The sequence below is a fragment of the Antennarius striatus genome, chromosome 3 (genome assembly GCF_040054535.1).
Source record: "Antennarius striatus isolate MH-2024 chromosome 3, ASM4005453v1, whole genome shotgun sequence".
NCBI classification, from domain to species: Eukaryota; Metazoa; Chordata; class Actinopteri; order Lophiiformes; family Antennariidae; genus Antennarius; species Antennarius striatus.
Genome location: NC_090778.1, coordinates 20,512,575 through 20,534,451, shown reverse-complemented (window position 1 = coordinate 20,534,451; position 21,877 = coordinate 20,512,575). Strand labels below are relative to the sequence as shown.

Sequence of the window (21,877 nt, the reverse complement as noted above, 5' to 3'; positions counted from 1 at the left end):
CAGAGAGCATTGAAACAGAAATGCAGGGTGGCACAGTGCAAGTTATTGACAAATAAAAATAACAGGCTTTGGAAGCAGGACTCTCTGACTGCACAGCAAGAGATCCGCGGAGCTATCGTGTTGCATTATGATGTGTGTGTTTGTGTGTGTGTGTGTGTGTGTGTGTGTGTGTGTGTGTGTGTCTGTGTGTATGTGTGTCTGTGTGTGTGTGTTTTAGATAAAAATATGTTCATATAGGCTACATGGAATACCTGAACCACATGCTATAATAAAAGACCATTTGCAGTTGCCAGATTTAATCAATAACTGAATGATAAACCTCTTGCTCTTTTCAGTCACACATCTTGTACTCAACAATAGGAGTACAAGGGTTTTGCAAAGAGAATGGTTGAATGAACAAAAGGTGTGTGCAAAAGACTGACAGTTGGATTGCAAAAATAAATAAATAAATACATTTCCCCCATTTTACCCTGTTCTACTTCGACTGCTGCTCAAGTTAGATGGAGTGGCAGAGTGTTTGATGTGGGGAATGAATCATGCTCTAACCTTGGACAGAAAGAGACAAGATATGGGAGCAAGACAAATCACTGGGTGGGGGTTGGAATTATTGAAAGAAGATGCGCGCGCACACACACACACACACACACACACACACACACACACACACACACACACACACACACACACACACACACACACACACACACACACACACACACACACACACACACACACACACACACACACACACACACACACACACACACACACACACACACACACTTTGGGAGTCTGGGATGAAGCCAAACTTTACAGAAGTAAGGATGAGAGATTAAATGATATATTAACATAAGTCAGTGTGTGCTTAAACCACATTTTGGTTTGTAAGCAAAAGCAACTGCAAAATCTCATGACTGAGGGGAAAAGCAAACCAAAGCAGTCACTAGGGACCAACACTAAATATTTATACCAGCTGATACAGGTTTGTTTATATATAATTTGTTTATATATTTAAAAAAAATCATGAATTACAGTGCTTGTGTAAGTGATAGATGGTGAGGAAGGCTAAAACGCAGTGAGCAATGATGGACGGTTTATGTTACAGCTCTAATAAGATTTTTTGAATCAAATGTCATAAGATTTTCATGAATTTTATATTGAGCTGATGTACAATGTGTTTGCATTGCCAGCAATCGCAAAACAGTTCATATTGACTAAACTATCTGAATGAAAGAAGAGGAAATAGCTAGACCCTCGTGTTTTATCAGAGATCCTATTTTAAGTTAGCCGGTTGTTTTTTGTGCAGTTTTTACTCCCCAATTATTCATTTAAAATCAAAACACACATAAGTATACAACATAATTCAGAAAAATATATTCACACCACAGGCAGAGTGAATTTCATAGTATACTGTATATTCTTTGCAGTTACAGTAGTTCCCTTAACTAACCCATTACGCAGGACAAAGTTTATATTGATGTCATCATTTTCAGGCCTTTCAAAACAATGTAATGAAATGTAGAGAAAAAACTTTCAGGACAAAGACACCCCAGCACAAACAAAAGATCATGCTTGTTAGCCTTTTCACAGAACTATGCCTATAAACTGAACCTGGTTTATTTAAACTCGTGGTGTCTAGTAAACCCCTTCCAGGTTGGACCTGTACGCATGAGACACTGGTAAACCCATGTCAATGACAGGAACATGGCATTAGTCAGTAGCCAAGGTGCGTGCGCCATCTAAAATAATGAACTGAAATCAATGCTACAACACCACAACATAGTTTGTCAATCATATCAGGTCAAGCTACAAAAATAGACTTGTTGCCCATTTCCTTGGTGCAATTTCCTCCGGGATTATTAAAGTATCTATCTATCTATCTATCATTTCGAGGAGAACCAACACTGTCCGCTTCGCCCCATGCAGTGTCTACGTCTCTTCCTGCTGGAACTCTGTCAAGCACCCTCGGTCCCAACATGACCACATACATTAAGAAAAAGAGTGTGTTTGTGTGTGCATGCGTACGTGCGTGCGTACTGTATATATATACAAAACACACTGAGGCCAGTTGGATGGGTTAAACTTATTTAGGAACATCCATAACCAAATCATTTTAAAATAAATTACTTTTTTAGAATTCCAGCTTCATGACAAATATGACGTATAAGAGCACAGTCCTTGATAAAACGAATAAAAAGTCCTGATGGGCAGCATTCTTGAACTTGTGAAATAGCTATTTCAGTGTATTCCTTGGAAAAACGGCAGTGGCTGAGTGGTAAAGCGTGTGGTAGAGCGGGTCGTCCAAAGTTCTGAGATCGGCGGTTCGATTCCTGCTCCTGCCCAAAAAAAAAAAACAACTGCCGAGGCGCCCTTGAGCAAGGCGTTGTCCCTCTTACAAGTTGCTCATTTGAGGCACACCAAGCAGGAGCTGCCTGCCTTCTTCCCTCTGCATGCGTACAGGCCCCCTGTGTGTGTTTGTTTGTTCAGGGCCTGTACACACTAATTTATGCATGTGATTAGATTTGACTAACTACAGTGTGCTCTTAATTTCCCTTCGGGGATTACTAAAGTATACAAAATTAAAATTAAATTAAAAATTTAGAGAAAACCTTTGATACTTATTGCAGCAGAAAACAAAAGTAACAAGAACCAATGCTGTCAAGAGACTACAACATCCCGCAACACCCCTGAATTCAAAATTTTACCATGATCTACTTGCATAGGTCAAAGATCAAAGCTAGTGCTCTGACCTACTTTCATAGATCAAAGCAGTAGCTTTAGCTCTACATTCTTACTCACACTGGCCTTCACCCTCATCTTTCTATCTTATCCAGTTCCTGAGTGTACAAAAGTTAAAATTTGACCGTTACCTAGTTTTCTCAAGGTCAAGGTCATCCTCTCATTTTTGTCCCCTTTGCCGCCAGAGTAATGTGCTTTTTGTTTCATCTTTATATCTGCAACGGTTGCAAATATATTTGGTGGACTAACGGACGGACACACACAAACACTGACAATTACAATACATCACCGCTTTAAAGCAGGATATAATTAATTAACCATCAATATCGTTATATCAGCTACACCTGAAAAGCTTCTCGTAGATATAAAAGAAACTAAAAGTTTTGTGCCCAAGGACAGATGGCCCTGCTAGTGGAAAAACTCAATTTATGCTGATGTGGACAGACCATAACCTCCATCATAGCTTATTGTGAAGAGGCTGACGCAGAAACCAGTCCAAATTCAAAGTAAGTTAAAATAATAAAAAAAAGCACATGGAGGAAAACATTAAAGATGAACACATTTAGAGCAGAAGCAAAGCCTGCATGAAATGTCATTCACTTCTGTCCAGCAGTTTGAGATGAGAGCAGACCACTTTCTATTGAAAACAGACATAGAACAATTAAAAACTACCTTTACCCCTTCAGTGGAGTCATGAAAAAATACACTTAAAAGGGTTCTACATTCAAGCCACTTGTTTTTGGATATATTTCAGTATTTTACGTTAATGAATTCTTGTGACGAAATAAAATCTGAATTACAGGAATGATAAGCAACTGTATAAAAGTGCTATGTAATGTCTTTTGTTCTGCTCTGTGTGTGTGGTGTACAGTGACACCACATGCATCGTACTGTCCCACACACCTAGCCCCTATATTAATGACAATGGACCGAAGTAAATCAGATAAACAACCCAAAGACCAAACCCCTTGCACAGCAGTCTGGCAAATGAAATTCAGTTTATTGCTGAAAACAATGAAATAACTTCAGTAAAAAGCACAAAACTTTAAAAAGAAAGAATAGCAATAATTTGAAGTGAGTAAAAAGTGGCTATGGAGTGCTGAGGCAGAAGAAATTATATCCAGCAAACCCCTGTCCTGCAAATTTAAGAGTAAATGTTCAATTCAAATCGAACAAAAGCCATCTAGACAGGTTGCCAAGGACAGGCAGTAGGATATGAATAATCAAAGCCGAAATATCAACCAGACAAAAGCAGACACAAAAGAATGAATTGAGCATAAAATCATAGCGTAATAATATAATCAGAATGAAAGACAAAAAAAAAGCGAAAAGCTGTGGGAAAAGAAGGGAAGAACATCTCCAGATAAAAGCGAGAAGTGGTTAAAAAAGACAATTGTGAAGATGAAGGCAGTGAATATAAACCTCACAGAAAAAAATTACTACAAATCTGAAAAAGGAGCTCAAAACAGGCAAAGACATTAAAACTGATGAATAGATTGAATGAGACAATGAAAGTAAAATGAACAGGGGCAGAGAGCACAAAAACAAGTTAAGAAGAGAGCAGATACTTACTGGGGTGCTACTCTCCTCCAATATCTGTCAATGCCATTTTTGAAGTAGAGCACAGCCAGCCACCGGACGTTCACATCTAGCATGTGATTATTGAAGATATTCTGCAGGAGGAAAACAAAAAGACATGCATCGTTTATCAGCAAACGTGATATGTAAGAGCATATCAGCAAACTAAAAACATATGGTCTGACCTCAAGGCTTCAAATCTACATGAGAAACTTGTTTCCAATGACTAAGATGATCAACTACATCATTAGTGTTGCTTTGGTACTTCTTAGTTGTAAACCCAGACATTCAGCAAGTCACTGGGACCCTGGCTTCATTGGCTCCATTTGAACACTGTTCCAACCCTTTAATTTTTTGTGTCGCACTGCTGGCTTGCTGGGCAGTGAATGAGTGATTTCTCTTCTTCCTAGTCAGTTTGCATACAGCGGGGCTGCAATGTAACTTTGCTTAAAGTGTGTCAGGGCACACAGGACTGAGAAAATGAGCTCCAGCTCCAACTGGAGGATAATGTCATTGTCTATGACGTCAGGAACTTTAAAGCAAACTGATTTTTATGACAAAATGCATCTAAATTGTGCACAGAATTTAATACGTCTGAAATACGAACACTTGAGTTTTATAGTCCAGGCATAACTTCAGAAGTTTTGAGAACTCTGTTTTCTCAAAATTATTCTTCTAGTCTCTGCGCTGGAGCTCCCCAAAGAGCAGCTCAAAGTTATCAGAGATCGGCATCTTGGCTCCAAGATTTCCTGTTTTGGAGATGCAGGGGGACACATTAACAGAATGACTTACTGAGCGCAAAGTCTGCTTGTTGTCTCAAATCTGTGTTTCCACCCTTTGAGACATATCAGTGTCACTTGAATTCAGCTTTCCCCATCGAAATTTAATTTAATGAGTGCTCCTACCGTGCATCAAAGAGGCAAAGTATGCCAATACAATGCTCCTAAATTAAATGACATCGCCACGTCGCCATAGGTCAAGTAAATTCCATAGGGCTACAAGATTTTTAGCTTGTGTGGCCACAGTGGCGTTCTTATTTTTATGAAAAAAAGGCTAAAACTTACAACTTTTTTGGACCCGCGAAAATCTCTGGGCGCATGCCAACGGAAATAGCCGAAGCATGCCGATGGAAATAGCCAATGGAAATTGCGAAGCATGCTGACGGAAATAGCCCGAAGTTACCCGAACGCTCACGATCATTAAATATGCACTCGGGTCATGACCTCCTTTTGTCCAATGAAAAACAAAATGATTCTATTTTTACAAGCTAAACCCGCGAATTGGCGTACAACAAGGCAAGGACGATCGATCGAAAGAAATTAAGAATCTAGTGTTATATAGTAGGGTTTGTGTTAAAATCATAATTAAACATCAAAAGGTGAATGCTGAGAGGGGGGAGGAGTGGTGACAGACCGATCAGAAGGTAAATGAAAGATATTATCAATACTTTTTTGTAGTCTTAGACTTGTAATCCCTATGACCTGCAGGAATAACCAGCGATGCATGTAAATGTGTATTCACCTCGCTTGCCATTGATCATGCCTTTTTAAATTGAAATGAAAAATCATATTATCAAATTAAAAAAACTAAACTATGGCATACCAATGGTGTTGGTGGTGGTCAAAGTTAAAATGTCTTCTAGTCCAAGTAAAACTTACAAGTAAACATTGAGTAATATTTTGTTGAATCTCACATTTATGCCTGCATAAAGTAGGATAGAAATAAAGATAATTAAGCTTGAACTGTTGACTCTAGTGTATTTTTGTGGGTAAACTGAACAGAAGATTTTGCCCTCAGAATGCAGGAAAACAACCCCATTTTCTAAAAAAATTTCCCGGACGAGGCCCCTCGTACCCCACATGTGGGGGGGTATCCCTCCTACACCCCCCGCGACAAGTGTTGGTCGTCAGTGCGCTTCACCACTGTCTTGGACACAGAATGTGGCTTTTTGTGGCTTGCTCAATTCTTTTACACTGAGCCACAGTGGCTTAGTCATACTACCTGCTAGTGCAAGCCCAGCATGAACCCCATCAGCAAATGAAGCTAAATGAAATTAGGCATAACACAAATGTTTTAGGAACTTGGACTTGGATTATCTTTTAGAATCATTGAAAAAAAAATCTCCGCTGCATAAATTCCAGTTATTTTTCCATTTTTACATATACATTATGGCAATAATGAGTCCAGTGAGGATGGATTTCATGAAAAATGGGCAGAAAATCTCGAAGCATAGCTCCCATAAACCCTCAGGTGACACTGTCCTTTTTCTGAGACATCCTCCCTCTGTTTCAGGTGATGGCCAGTAGACTGTAGAGGTTAAAAAAAGAAAAGAAAAAAACCTCCCTGCCTTCACTTGATGAAGCAATTCTTCAGATGAAGGTCTTGGAGATGGGAACATCTGATTTGCTCAAAGCACAACCCAAGGATATTGGAGTGAGTGACTTCTCGATCAGTGCTGTTCCCCAGGCTTGATTTAAAAGCAACATCTATTGCAGTTCTACTTACAACAATCTCCTCCACAACGTATGACTAATTGTTTCTAAAACGAACTATCAAGAATCGTGAAAACAGACACAGTCACTCTGATGCACATCTTTTTCTAGGGCCTCAGGACTGCAATCACAATGTAGGAAAAACAACTGAGGCTAAGAATAAGGTACTGTTTTCTTATTGTGACATTTAACCTCGTATATGAAAAGGTGACAAACAGGAAATCTCTCCCTTTCATTCTGTATTAACTGTCCTCCACACTGACTCTTGTTATGGTCACTGCTGTCGTAGACAATTAGCCTTAATGTTTCCTATGGACAGGGATATTACATGAGGCCTGACGAGACCCCTTTCCTGCTGTGTACCTGTTGTGGTGCTGATTTGACTCCTGGGTAAAACTAATACGAGAATCCTGCCACCGTTTTGCACCACACTGTATTTCTAAGTAGCCCAAATATGACAAACCAAAAACTACAGCACTTTTACTATTTCCTGCATTATCACAGGCTGGAAAACCGCAATCTCACTGCAAGATGCTCCTAAATTTTACACGCTGGACCTTTCATAATAAAGAAACATGCAAGCAGCTAAAAACTCCATCTAGAATTTCTCACTGCAATGCGTAACAGAGGTCTGACTCATGAGCACAGCCAGACTCAAGTACATGACAAACCCCTTTACTTGTGTAATTGAAAATGTAAACTGTGTGGTTTACCAGAAAAGCCAGATTAAGAAATTGCAACACAATCCACATTCATTTTATTGGAAAATATCTACTGGGCCATACTTAGCCTTAGACAGGACTATTTATAGAAGAACGAGAAGAGACGCACTTTACTGCCCCCATGGGGAAATTATTTTTTCACTCTTGCTATAATTTTTAAACATGCATATATATGTGTGTGTGTGTGTTTGTACAGGCCTTAGAAACACACACACACACACACACACACACACACACACACACACACACACACAAGGGGCCTGTAAGCATGCAATTTACATACAGAGGAGGCAGAGCGATGGGCAGCTACTTTGAGGTGTGCCCTAATGAGCAGCTTGTGTGTTTTTGTGTGTGTGTGTGGGGGGGGGGGCTTGCCATTTTTGCGCCTTGGCGGTGCTCTGGGGGTTGACTTGACGCTTCCCTTTGCCAGCTCACACTGTTTTGCCCCACTCGCGTTTCGAATTTGGCAACTTCCGGTCCCCAGCCCAAGATTTAGTTGACTGAGCTGCTGCCGCCCCCAATTATAGTTCATTATCACTCTTCACCACAATGTATTCATTGTAAATATATACAAAATAATAAATTTTCCATTGAATGGAATAAGTGTTTGTGCTTGGCCAGGAAGAACACATCCCAGCCGATTTCTCTACTGAATACACAGAACTGAAGGTTAAATCTATCTTCTTGTGTAAGCCACACCTCGACAGTAAAACAATTTTCTACAATGTTTGGGGTTTTTTTATCCAAACAGACTTTGTGGTGAATATATATCAAATGCTAAGAGCTGGTCAGAGAGGATGACTGCACACTAATAAATATTGGATTTTACTACTGACCTGTACACAACTGATCTGTGACTTTGGAAAAAAGGAAAATATTTAATCCTAAAATTATTCAACTGAAAATATGTGTACTGTATTTCTTTAATACCAAGCGATCTGTCTATGCTACACAATCTCCCAATTTATCTTATTTAATCTAATTTTGTTAGTCAGAATGAAATATATTTCCTCTTAATAAAAATGATCTACAAAGTAACATGTAACCCAGGTGAAGAAACAATCTATTTGGCGTTTCTAGTCGTCTCCTAGCGACCGTCGGGGCGTCACATGACCCCACGCAGCCTATCGGTGCCCATAAAACGGCGTCCCAGGAAGTGAGTCGGGTGATGCGAGAGGGGCCGTGAGGAGACGGACGCCGAATTCATAGTTTTCATTTCACGGTGACAACACTTGAAAGGTTTTTGACGTATTGCCTAAATGTCAACTTGTGAGAGCCAACTGCAGCGCGACTACATTCGTGAAACGGCGGAACCGGTGAGCTGCGCTAAGTTAGCTTTTAGGCTGTATGCATACAATGGGGTTAGCGAGCGTAACTATGCCCGTTTCTCCGAATGTGTGTATTTAAGTATCTTTGGTTATACACTTTAAAAAAGAACAAAGTAAATATTGTACAGTATTGTGATGCAAACTGCATTATTTATTGATTTAGATTAATTGATTGATATATATATACTGTGTATATATATATTTGGTGTACACCGAGCTGAAACTGGTCCTGTTCCTTTTTTATTCAGGCCAGGTTTGGATGGCGAGCTAAGAAAAGAAAGAACTTGGAAAACAAAATCCTTGTGAACTGAATTTTGCGGTCTGTCCCACACTCACATTCACACATTCCCTTCCCTCACTTTGCACACTACCCCTCTGGAGATCCTGCTCGAGTCAACACTGGTACAACCCCGTGTTGTGGACAACCTGAACTTTTGTTGTGCGTAATGCGCACATGGACTGAGACCCAATTAAGTGGGCTCATTGGACTTCAGATTTGAATGTATTACTTGAATGTATGCATTTGACGGCATTGATTTTGTTTTGTTTTCCTTGAGGCTAATTTAAGTTAGAAATGTCATTTGTTTTTCCTTTGTGAGAATAGCCATTCTTTGTGTTCTATGATTTTTATTTTAAATATATGGTACCAAATTCAAACCTCTGTCTCAGTCTCTTCCTCTCTCCACTCCTAGAGCCGAACCACATCTTCTGAGAAAGCCCAATTTGATATTGTTAATTTGTATGCTACATACATATGCTACAAACATCTCCGTTATTTGTCTGAACTAAGTTTCAGGACATCCGTTAATATTTAGTCATTAAGGTTTTAACAGGTTTTCTCCAATGTATTTTTTACAAATATTTCATGTCATCTCTCACCAGAAGGACAGAGTAGAATCCTGGCTGGGTCTCCCACTGTCGGAGCTGCTCCTCTGCAGGCTTCAGCACAGCTGTGTCCTGACTAGTAGCCTGGGTTAAGGCCTGCAGCACCACTGAACTGGCACCATCCATATCCATACCTGGATATCACTGCAGGGGGATACAAGGGGGACAGGTGGGGAGGAAGAAACAGATGTGCTCCATTGACAAGAATGAGCAGTAGATAAACATTTAAGTTTGTCTACAAGAAAATAATTTTAAAAAAACATTGTCGAGGATTAACTTTGGCCTGCCTGTTTATGATGAATCAAAATCACTGTCAAATATACTGTACTGACAAAGAAATATCGAAAGAAAAGTTTGTTGTCTCCAAAAGTGTTATTCTGATTTGAAATTAAAAACGCCAAGTCTGTCACATCTTTGACTACAAAAATGAAGTAAAAACCTTCCTTATGAGTTATTTATTAATAAAGTATGGGCTTGTGCTAGCCATTCGCCACTTTGCCATAGGCGAAGTAAATTCCAGATGGCTACAAGGTTTTTATACTGTGTAGCCACAGTAGCGTTCTTATTTTTACGGAAAAAAGGCTAAAACTTACTTTTTCGCTCGCTAGCGGCACTCATTATTTCTGCTAGGCTAATTCCGCTAGCGAGCGGTGCTAGCGCCGCTATTTCCTTTAGCGAGAGGCGCTGGCGCCGCAACTTCCACTGGCGAGCGGCGCTAGCGCTACCTCCGCTATCGAGCAGGAGCAGCGCTAGCGAAAATAGCACCGCTATTTCCGCATGCCGACTGAAATAGCCGAAGTGAGCCGAACGCTCCCGATCATTAAATATGCACTCGTGTCATGACCTCCTTTCGTCCAATGAAAAAATGATTCTATTTTTACAAGCTGAACCCGCGAATTGGTGTACAACAGTGTTTTATAGTAGTTTGTGTTAAAGTCCTCATTAATAAACAAATGGTGAATGCTGAGAGGGGGGAGGAGTGGTGACAGACCGATCAGAAGGTAAATGAAAGATATTATCAATACTTTTTTGTAGTCTTAGACTTGTAATCCCTATGACCAGCAGGAATAACCAGCGATGCATGTAAATGTGTATCAACCTCGCTTGCTATTTTTCATGCCTTTTTAAATTGAAATGAAAAATGTTATTGAATTAAAAAAATAAACTATGGCATACCAATGGTGTTGGTGGTGGTCAAAGTTAAAATGTCTTCTAGTCTAAGTAAAACTTACAAGTAAACATTGAGTAATATTTTGTATGACTGTATATTCACATAGTGAATGGAAGTTTTCAATTGTCGAATCTCACATTCATACCTGCATAAAGCAGGACAGAAATAAAGATAGTTCAGCTCGAACTGTTGACTTTACTGTATTTTTGTAGGTAAACTGAACAGAAGATTTTGCCCTCAGAATGCAGGAGAACAAACCCATTTTCTAAAAAATCTCCCGGGGGAGGCCCCCCGGATCCCCCCCACGATGAGCGTTGGTCATCCAAGCGCTGCACCACTGTCTTGGACACAGAGTGTGGCTTTTTGTGGCTTACTCAATTCTTTTACACTGAGCCACAGTGGCTTAGTCATACTAGTTCCTCGTGCAAGCCCAGTGTATCTATATATTTATTTAGCCCAGAGGTTTTTGCAATACTAGTAAATCATCTATCAAGATGCCAGTCAACACAAGCATGAAATACAAAGCTACAGAACAAATTGATTGTTTGTTAGTCAACATACCACTGACATAAGTCAAATCTCTTCATAAAAAAGTAAGATGATCCTATTAAAGAATGTCTTCAACCCAGCTACCGGCTATTTGGAGAAAGTGTCACCTGTGAGGCCAGCAGAGGATACGAGGTGCAAGTGAGGTTGCGTTTGTGAAGAAACCACTAAGCAAGGCTGCCATCTACAGCCCACATATAAATCTTCAAAAGAGTGATCCAGTGTGTGTCTGTTTAACAATGTGCATTCTGGCCCCTACAAAAACAAAACGCAGCAGCAGCTCTTTGGCCAGGATGAATTCTTTTGATAAAGTCTTTGAATTATTGATTCAGAAAATAATCAATAAGAAAGACTATTGAAACACTTGTCTATTTTAAGATTTAATGGAACCTACAACTGGACTTGTATTTAATGCACATGAACTCCAGCATTTTGGTTTTTAGCATCACGTATTGCCGTTAAGTTTTTACACAATCAGTTAATGATTAATCTGCTTAGTTCATGTTTACATCCAGTAATAAAAATCTTGTATTCTATTTTTTTTTCTGGCAATAATGTCCTCAGCAGTTACAAACTACCTGAGGGGAGACTTTTTCTAGTACTCCTGATAAAAGTTAAGACTCGGTTAACAACTCATATAAGTAAGACAACATCAAAAAATGTTATTGTCATTCAGTGAATGCCTGCAGATCCTGGATTCTAGATGCCTTGCTCCATTTTTGTGAGTGACGGTAAATAAAACATACGGCTCTGTACCAGCATAGGTTCCAGCTTTGGGAACCCAACAGTAGGCTGTGACTGGTCACACTTTTCTGAGTGCAGTAACTCCAGTTGAATTTGTTCATTTAACACTTGTTTTTTGTAATGATGTCTTTACAGAGCTAGAGGTAGCAAAGATATAGATGCTGAGGTTCTCTCTGGGAGTGACCTGGATGGATAGGATCAGGAATAAGTACATCAGAGGGGCAGCACATTTTATAGGTTTTGGAGATAAAGTCAGAGAGGCCAGACTGAGATGGTTTGGACATGTCCAGAGGAGAGATGGTGGATATATTGGTAGAAGGATGCTGAGTTTTGAATTGCCAGGCAGGAGGCCTAGAGGAAGACCAAAGAGGAGGTTTATGGATGTAGTGAAGGAGGACATGAAGGTAGTTGGTGTGAGAGAAGAGGATGCAGAAGACAGGGTTAGATGGCGGCAACTGATTCGCTGTGGCGACCCCTGAAGGGGAAAGCTGAAAGGAAAGACGAAGAGCTTTACAATTAGTCATGTTTCAAAGTTAAAACACTGCACTCAACCAACTAGCATGTTTTAGAAGCCACTATAGGGAGGAAGGTCATTTCCAGCACAGTTCCAACATCAGAAATGTGTGTGGCAACAAGCAACTAAATTTTAGTACAGTATATTATACAAACTACACGCTATATTCTTTATATAGAAGATTTTTCTTTCATTCATTTTATGCAAAATTAACTATCCAAAGGGATGATACATCTGCTTGAGTTCTCCATGTGCTACGTGTTCAACACCACACTGAGAAGCTGAAATCATGTTTGCCTGGATTCAGCTTCCCCAAGGATGCTAGAGGGTCAGTTTCTCATTGATCGCCTAGACTGTGATCAATCTACAGTTCAACTAGTCCCACACCAGCTTAATAATGAACTGAGGATCAACACTACACGATAACACAAAAATGTGAGGTAACCTAAAGTTAACGTGGCGCTGGAAAATTGAAGGCAAATCGGACACTCTTCTATCTTTACCCTTATGTCCTTCCACTTACAACTTAACTGGGCTTGCACTAGCAGGTAGTATGACCAAGCCACTGTGGCTCAGTGTAAAATAATGGAGTAAGCCACATTCTGTGTCCAAGACAGCGGTGCAGTGCGCTGACAACCAATGCTTGTCCGGGGGGGGGGGGGTACGCCCCCACAGGTGGGGTACGGGGGGCCTCCCCTGGGAATTTTTTTTATAAAATGGGGTTGTTTTCCTGCATTCTGAGGGCAAAATCTTCTGTTCAGTTTACCTACAAAAATACACTAAAAATCAATTGTTCAAGCTTAACTATCTTTATGTCTATCCTACTTTATGCAGGTATAAATGTGAGATTCAACAATTGAAAACACACACACACACAGAGATACACACACAGACACACACAGAGACACATACACCGACACACACACACACACACAGACAGAGACACACACAGAGACACACACACACACACACACACACACACACACACACACACACACACACACACACACACACACACACACACACACACACACACACACACACACACACACACACACACACACACACTTTGACTTTAATAAATTTGATTCTTGATATTACTCAATGTTTACTTGTAAGTTTTACTTGGACTAGAAGACATTTTAACTTTGACCACCACCAACACCATTGGTATGCCATAGTTTAGTTTTGTTTTTTTTAATTCCATAATATGATTTTTCATTTCAATTTAAAAAGGCATGAAAAATAGCAAGCGAGGTGAATACACATTTACATGCATCGCTGGTTATTTCTGCAGATCATAGGGATTACAAGTCTAAGAATACAAAAAAGTATTGATAATATCTTTCATTTACCTTCTGATCGGTCTGTCACCACTCCTACCCCCTCCCTCTCAGCATTCATCATTTCTTGTTCAATTAGGATTTTAACACAAACTCTACTATATAACACTAGATTCTTAATTTCTTTCGATCGATCGTCCTCGCCTTGTCGTACACCAATTTGCGGGTTTAACTTGTAAAAATAAAATCATTTTGTTTTTCATTGGACCAAAGGCGGTCATGACCCTAGTGCATATTTAATAATCGGGAGCATTCGGGTCACAAACCATTTTTGTTCCTATACTTAATAAATTTATCAACTTTTAATTTGAGAACAAAACCCCTTTCAAATTTAATGTTCCACATCTTAAATACATTATGGGCATTCATTTAACTTGAAACGGCAACAGTTCAGTGAAGCTTTAGCTTTTCAGCAAACAGTTGTTTTTCTTTACTGGTTTACGTACATAAAGAAGATTCCAATAAATCCCTGCGTGAAAAAGGCCTGTAGTTAGATTTTAGACTGTCCGGTCAGATCAAAGCCCAATATGTCGCACCTGTAATTCTTGTCACATATTGGCCAGGTTGCAAGTGCATAAATACAATCTTAAAATTCAGACTTAAAAGGAAGAAGAGACTGATTGTTCTCCATCCACTGCAATAACTCTCCTGCAAGGATTTTACAATGTTGTGAACACAACAGTTTAAGCCGGACAACTCTGGCTTATGTGGTTAAAGCTGCAATCTGTCAGAAGGCTGGCACTTCAATCCACAAACTTCATTGCATGCAGTGCTGTGGTGGAGCAAAAATATAAATTTTCTTAGAGGTTTTTCATGCAAAATATTACGGAAGCGTAGAGCTGCCAGACCAAGAAAATAAAAACCGGGACGTATCACGTTATTTCGTGATACGTATCACGTTATTTCGTGATACGTATCTCGTTATTTCGTGATAGTATCACGTTATTTCGTGATACGTATCTCGTTATTTCATGATAGTATCACGTTATTTCGTGATAAAATGTTATGTTGACCCGCGACCTGCGTTTGCGGATTAAGCGGTTTAGAAGATGAATGAATGAATGTTATGTTGAGATGATGGAGCTTGTATCCATGCAGCCGGCCGTGTACCTCCAGCTCATCAATGAGGAACGACGCTACCTCAAGAGGGTCCCACTCGTTATTCCTCCGGTATAGCCCCATCTTTTTCAAATGTCGTCTTAGGGTACGCATGCTTATATAAATGTCATCCACGGAGCCCAATAACTGTAAAATCTCACCATGTCTCAAGCCAAGCATGAAATATAATTCAATGGCATCATGTAAAGGAGCCATGATTTACTGATGGCCAGCAGACAGTAAATGAAACCACTTTAAAAAGTCGTATCACGTTATTTTGTGATACGTATCACAAAATAACGCGATACGTATCACGAAATAACGAGATACTATCACAAAATAACGTGATACTATCACAAAATAACGTGATACGTATCACGAAATAACGAGATACTATCACAAAATAACGTGATACTATCACAAAATAACGTGATACGTATCACGAAATAACGAGATACTATCACAAAATAACGTGATACTATCACAAAATAACGTGATACGTATCACGAAATAACGTGACACGTCCCGGTTTTTATTTTCTTGGTGTGGCAGCTCTACGCTGCCGTAAAATATAAAAAAAAATAAACCTAAATATTATTTATATGCTAACAAGATATGCAAATAAGATACATATATTCAAATAATGTGTAAAACACAAATGCATTTTTTCTTCCATTGTCTTGTTTGAAGATACCGGTAGTCCTCAACCTATGAACACAACCGGTTTAGAGACACTGTTCATAAACTGAATTGTTTGTAAGTCATTACTTATTAAATTTCAATCTATAATTTACAATTAAATAAAATACTGTAGTACCGTGATGTAACTGTTACATTTGTAACTCTGCTTAATGAATTTTATCCTGAGGGGTGGAGAGGATAAACCAAGCTTTAACCCACTGAGGTATTCCACCATTCTTACATGAATAATGCCCTGATGCACTTCCTGGCAAATGAAGGTCCGACAAGGCAATTTTTTGTTTGATTACAAATAGCAAAACATTTAGACCTCAGTAGTTAATGCTTTTAGACAGGAACTAACCCGGGCAAAATTTTAGAGAGATTTTGATTTTTTAACATCACGCTTATTCATAAAAGTCAAATTACAAAATAATCACGTTGATACAAAATCCAAAAGAGACTCACGTAAAGAAGATTTTCAATAGAACTGTGCATTTTCTGAACAAAGAAACATCTAACCTTTTAGCATTTATCAAACTAAAAAGCCTCTGGACTAGACTTCTTGTCTGGTGACACAGGATATACTGGAGATTTTTCTCATATGAAATAATTGTTAGACTATTTGTGGAAACTGGCAATATCTCTTTTATTGTACTATTTAAACTGATCGTATTTAGATGTGGAAACTGGTAACAACTGATGGATATTTTACAAATGTAGCTAACGTTAGCTTAGCTGTCAAACGTCAACGAGTCATCCAATTCAGCCAAAAGGTCTTGAGCTAAAGTGAGCTAAAGGCGTTACCTATACTAAATACAATATTTATGTTGACCAAGATAAACTAAAGTCACGTTATCCTCTGCGTGGGTCAAAAACATAATAACGATGCCACTACGTCTAACGGCGGGCCTTTCACCGGGTAGACACGTTGTAGTGGTTATGTTGTGACACGATGAAATGCACACATGTGATAACAAACAAGTCCATGACATTAGTCTGTTTTTTTAAGAGCAGAGAACCAAAACAAGCTCATTATGAAGGGGTCTAAGGGAGCAGCAAGTGCACCATCGAGGCTACATTTAAGTCCTTTAATTAACTCATAATTAACTATCCCAGTCATGCTGCCTCATCGAAACACGCGAAAAATAATGGATACCCAAAACATTAAAGCTAAGTTTGGGCTAGCCAACAAGCTAAACTTATTCAACGTGAAACCACTGGCCGACAGAATCCTGGGAGCGAAATAACGGAATTCGTGAAACTCGGTCTCGAAAAAAAAAAATGAAATCAGACTCACGTTCACGTGAATGACAGACGGTAGCAAAACACAGTATGTGCCTACAACAGTAACCACCAAGCCTCTGCCAATGACAATGTAATGAGAGATGGAAACACGCTCCTGAGAATGGCGCGAGTCACACAGCTGGCGCACGGTGATGACGTAGGATTGGGGGTATGCTTCGTAGTCGTAGTCGTTCTGAATGAGCGAAGCGGCTGCTGCCAGTCGGATCAGACGCCAAAGTTAATCAGTTATCATGATATTGTCAAATCTCAAGTCCTGCGTTCAAAATCACGTCAGGGTATACACGACAGCGCTGTACAGTAGTCTTTTATGTTCACAGTTTATTCTTGAAAAATTCAGTGTTCTGCGTTACACAAAGTGCCCATACTTAATCCGTTATTAATGGCGCAGCAATACAGCATAAAACTGAATTAACAATTGGTGAAGTTGAAAATGTGAAGATGGTCATTGCAAATGTATTGAAAATATTCAATTTATATTATATAGTAATATTATTTATTATAATTATACATATTGTGTATATTTTTATTAATAATGTAGCCACAAGAGGACACAAGCCAGTGTCTTATTGTGCCGGTCCCAAGCACAGATAAATACAGAGGGTTGTGTCAGGAAGGCATCCAGCATAAAACCTTTGCCAAATCAAACATGCTTATCAAACCTATGACTTCCATACCGGATCGGTCGAGGCCCGGGTTAACAACGACCGCCATCGGCGCTGTTGACCTACAGGGTGCCGGTGGAAATTAGACTACTGTTCGTCAAAGAAAAAGAGGAGGAAAGTGTGATCGTAGGAAGAGAGAGAAGAGGAACACCAAGAGTATAGGACTGAGAGTAGGGACGTTGAATGTCGGGGCTATGACAGGAAAAGGTAAAGTTGGTTGACATGATGCAGAGAAGGAAGGAAGACATACTGTGTGTCCAGGAGACCAGGTAGAAAGGTAGCAAGGTTAGAAGTTTAGGAGCAGGGTTCAAGTTGTTCTATCATGGTGCAGATAGGAGGAGAAATGGAGTAGGAGTTATCTTGAAGGAGGAGTTTGCTAGGAATGTCCTGGAGGTAAAAAGAGTGTCAGATAGAGTGATGAGTCTGAAGCTAGAAATCGAAGGTGTGATGTTCAATGTTGTTAGAGGGTATGCTCCACAGGTAGGATGTGAGCTGGAGGAGAAGGAGAAATTCTGGTTGGACTTTGATGAAGTAATGCAGAGCATACCTAGAAGTGAGAGAGTTGTCATTAGAGCTGACTTCAATGGACATGTTGTTGCAGGAAACAGAGGTGATGAGGAGGTGATGGGCAGGTTTGGTATCCAGGAGAGGAACGCAGAAGGACAGATGGTGGTTGACTTTGCAAAAAGGATGGAAATTACTATAGTGAATACTTTCTTCCAGAAGAGGCAGGAACTTAGGGTGACCTATAAGAGTGGTGGTAGGAGCACACATGTAGACTACATCTTGTGTAGACGGTGTAATCTGAAGGAGATCAGTGACTACAAAGTAGTGGTAGGCGAGAGTGTAGCCAAACAGCATAGGATGGTGGTGTGCAGGATGACTCTGGTGGTGAGGAAGATGAAGAGGACAAAGGCAGAGCAGAAAAGGAAATGGTGGAAGCTGAAAAAGGAAGAGTGTTGCATGACTTTTAGGAAGGAGTTAAGACAGGCTCTAGGTGGTCAGGTGGTGCTTCCAGATGACTGGACAACTACGTACAGCTAATGTGATCAGGGAGACAGGTAGGAGAATACTCGGTGTGTCATCTGGAAGGAAAGTAGATAAGGAGACCTGGTGGTGGAACGAGGAGGTACAGGAGTGTATACAGAGAAAGAGGTTAGCTAAGAAGAAGTTGGACACTGAGAGAGCCGAGGAGAGTAGACATGAGTACGAGTACGAACATGGAAAATGAGAGAGAACAAAGATTAGAAGAGGTGACTGTTGTGGACCAGGAAGTAGCAAAGTTTAGTCAGGATGAAGTGAGGAGGGCATTGAAGAGGATGAAGAGTGGAAAGGCAGTCGGTCCAGATGATATACCTGTAGATGTTTGGAAGTGTCTAGGAGACGTGGCAGTAGAATTTCTGACTGGGTTGTTCAAGAGGATCTTCAATAGTGAGAAGATGCCCGAGGAATGGAGGAGAAGTATGCTGGTGCCCATTTTTAAGAACAAGGGAGACGTGCAGAGTTGTTGCAACTACAGAGGAATAAAGCTGATGAGCCATACAATGAAGTTATAGGAAAGGGTAGTGGAAGCTAGACTAAGAACAGAAGTGAGCATTTGTGAGCAGCAGTATGGTTTCATGCCAAAAAAGAGTACTACAGATGCAGTATTTGCTTTGAGGATGTTGATAGAGAAGTACAGAGAAGGTCAAACGGAGCTGCATTGTGTTTTTGTAGATCTGGAGAAAGCTGATGACAGGGTGCCCAGAGAGGAACTGTGGTATTGTATGAGGAAGTCTGGAGTGGCAGAGAAGTATGTTAGAGCGGTGCAGGACATGTATGAGGACTGTAAAACAGTGGTGAGGTGTGATGTAGGTTTGACAGAGGAGTTCAAGGTGGAGGTGGGACTGCATCAGGGATCAGGTCTGAGCCCCTTCTTGTTCGCTATGGTGATGGACAGTCTGACAGACGAGGTTAGACAGGAATCTCCGTGGATTATGATGTTTGCAGATGACATTGTGATCTTTAGTGAGAGCAGGGAACAGGTGGAGGAGAAGCTAGAGATGTGGAGGTTTGTCCTGGAAAGGAGAGGAATGAAGGTTAGCTGCAATAAGACAGATTACATGTGTGTGAATGAGAAGGACCCAAGTGGAAGATTGAAGGTTACAGGGAGAAGAGATCAAGAAGGTGGAGGATTTTAAGTACTTAGGGTCAACAGTCCAGAGCAATTGAGAGTGTGGAAAAGAGGTGAAGAAGCGTGTACAGGCAGGATGGAACGGGTGGAGAAAAGTGTCAGACAGTGTCACTGAGGAAAAGACAGGAGACAGAGCTGGAGGTAGCAGAGATGAAGATACTGAGGTTCTCTTGGGAGTGACCAGGAAGGATAGGATCAGGAATGAGTACATCAGAGGGACAGCACATGTTAGAGGTTTTGGAGATAAAGTCAGAGAGGCCAGACTGAGATGGTTTGGACATGTCCAGAGGAGAGATAGTGAATATATTAGTAGAAGGATGCTGAGTAAGATACACACCTTCCCATTCACTTTTGTCATCCTAGGCTGCACTTCCTTCCTCTCCTCTGTTCCTGCCTGTTTGTCCACCATGGGACTCTTTCTGCCCCTCCAATTGGGACCACACCTTCACATCACATCTCAAAAACACTAAGACCAGCCTACCCCTTATATTCATAATCACATTTTGATATGACGTATTTTACCTTGACTGCTTTACTTCCGGTGTATTTTTTAGGTCATTTCTTTTTCTTTTCCTCTTTTTCTTTTTGTTTTTTGAGTCAACCTTGAAAGACTGAATAAGCACCACTGAATAAAATAATTCTTATTGTTGTTTTTGTTGTTGTTTCTCACGTATTTTACACAGAAAAGGGAAATTACACTGAAGTCTATAGTTAAATACATCATCTGGCTCAAACGAAGGCTGTAGCAGTTAGCTACTACTCATGTGTGCAACCTGTCACTCTTGACATCAGTGATGTTTGGTGGTAGTCTTTACCTTTAGGAGAAAAAAAAATTAATTAAAAAAAAAAAACCCCAACACAACAAACAGTTTTCCATCTCCTTTCAAACTGGTTCTTCAAGACTCCAATCACAACGGCAATGACCTCTAAGTCCACTGCAATATGAGGAACGGCAAGCAATCAGATTATCAAAAAACACTTGGGATGATTCCCGCTCTTTCCCTGGCTCTTTTTCTCCTGCAGGGGTTGGATCATGGAGAAAGCAACAAAAGAGAGATTTGATTGGCAAATACCTGAGGTTCAAGCAAGGAAAAAGCAGGGAAGGGAGTGTTGGGGCTTGAGGGATGGATGAGAAGTTGTACTACTTCCTGTAGTAGAGAGAGACTTTGAAGGTGTTGACTGCTTCACCATTGTTGGCCAGTGATGCCAGATATTAACAGGACCCCGTTGAGATGCCCCACATCAACAGCTCCAGGACCAGATGTTCCAACATATTCTCACTAGCAGGATCCCCCAGCCACACTCACTTTTCCATTGCATCTATCAGCCGCTGCTGGAAGGTAGTGCTCCCTTCTCGACCTATAGTGGCAGACGGAGCACCCCCAGAACTCCAGTTGCGTCATGCTCCCATTACATGGCCTTAACCCATGGAGCATTTGGGCTAGTGCCAGTACCAGCTGCACTCAGTGTTCCTGCTCATCTGTCATCTTCATCACTGTGTGGTACTTCGGCACCACAGTTGCTCCTGTCAGTGACAGCACTGATGAGTTTATTTTTGCAAAGCAAAAATGGTAAACTTAAGCACAACTGCAAGCTTTTCAGCTTCTTTCAGATTAGTCCTTCCTATCTCCAATTTCAATGGCAGCAGCAGGTCCAGTACGCTATGAAGGTGAGAGAGTGATCAATTATACACAAAATCCCTGAGATAATGAGCTTTCTCTCTCCTTGTCCCCCTTTCACGAAACTGCCTTCTCTCTCTCTCTCTCTCTCTCTCTCTCTCTCTCTCTCTCTCTCTCTCTCTCTCTCTCTCTCTCTCTCTCTCTCTCTCTTTCTCTCTCTCTCTCTCTCTCTCACTCTCTTTGCCACTGAACTCAAACCAAAGCCCCAGTGCTTCAC

At 40.5% G+C, this 21,877-nt stretch overlaps 1 protein-coding gene across 2 annotated transcripts in view; it reads right to left on the bottom strand.

The window, feature by feature from the left end:
- ipo11 (importin 11) overlaps positions 1-17,262 on the bottom strand; it is a 112,635-nt gene extending 95,373 nt beyond the window's left edge. For both annotated transcript variants that reach the window (XM_068311733.1, XM_068311734.1), the window contains exons 1-3: positions 17,139-17,262; positions 9,739-9,888; positions 4,312-4,412 (exon numbers count right to left, since the gene is read on the bottom strand). In XM_068311733.1, the coding sequence (XP_068167834.1) occupies positions 4,312-4,412; positions 9,739-9,876 (239 nt within the window). In that variant the 5' untranslated portion in view covers positions 9,877-9,888; positions 17,139-17,262. The remainder of the gene's footprint in view (positions 1-4,311; positions 4,413-9,738; positions 9,889-17,138) is intronic.
- Positions 17,263-21,877: the final 4,615 nt, after the last annotated feature.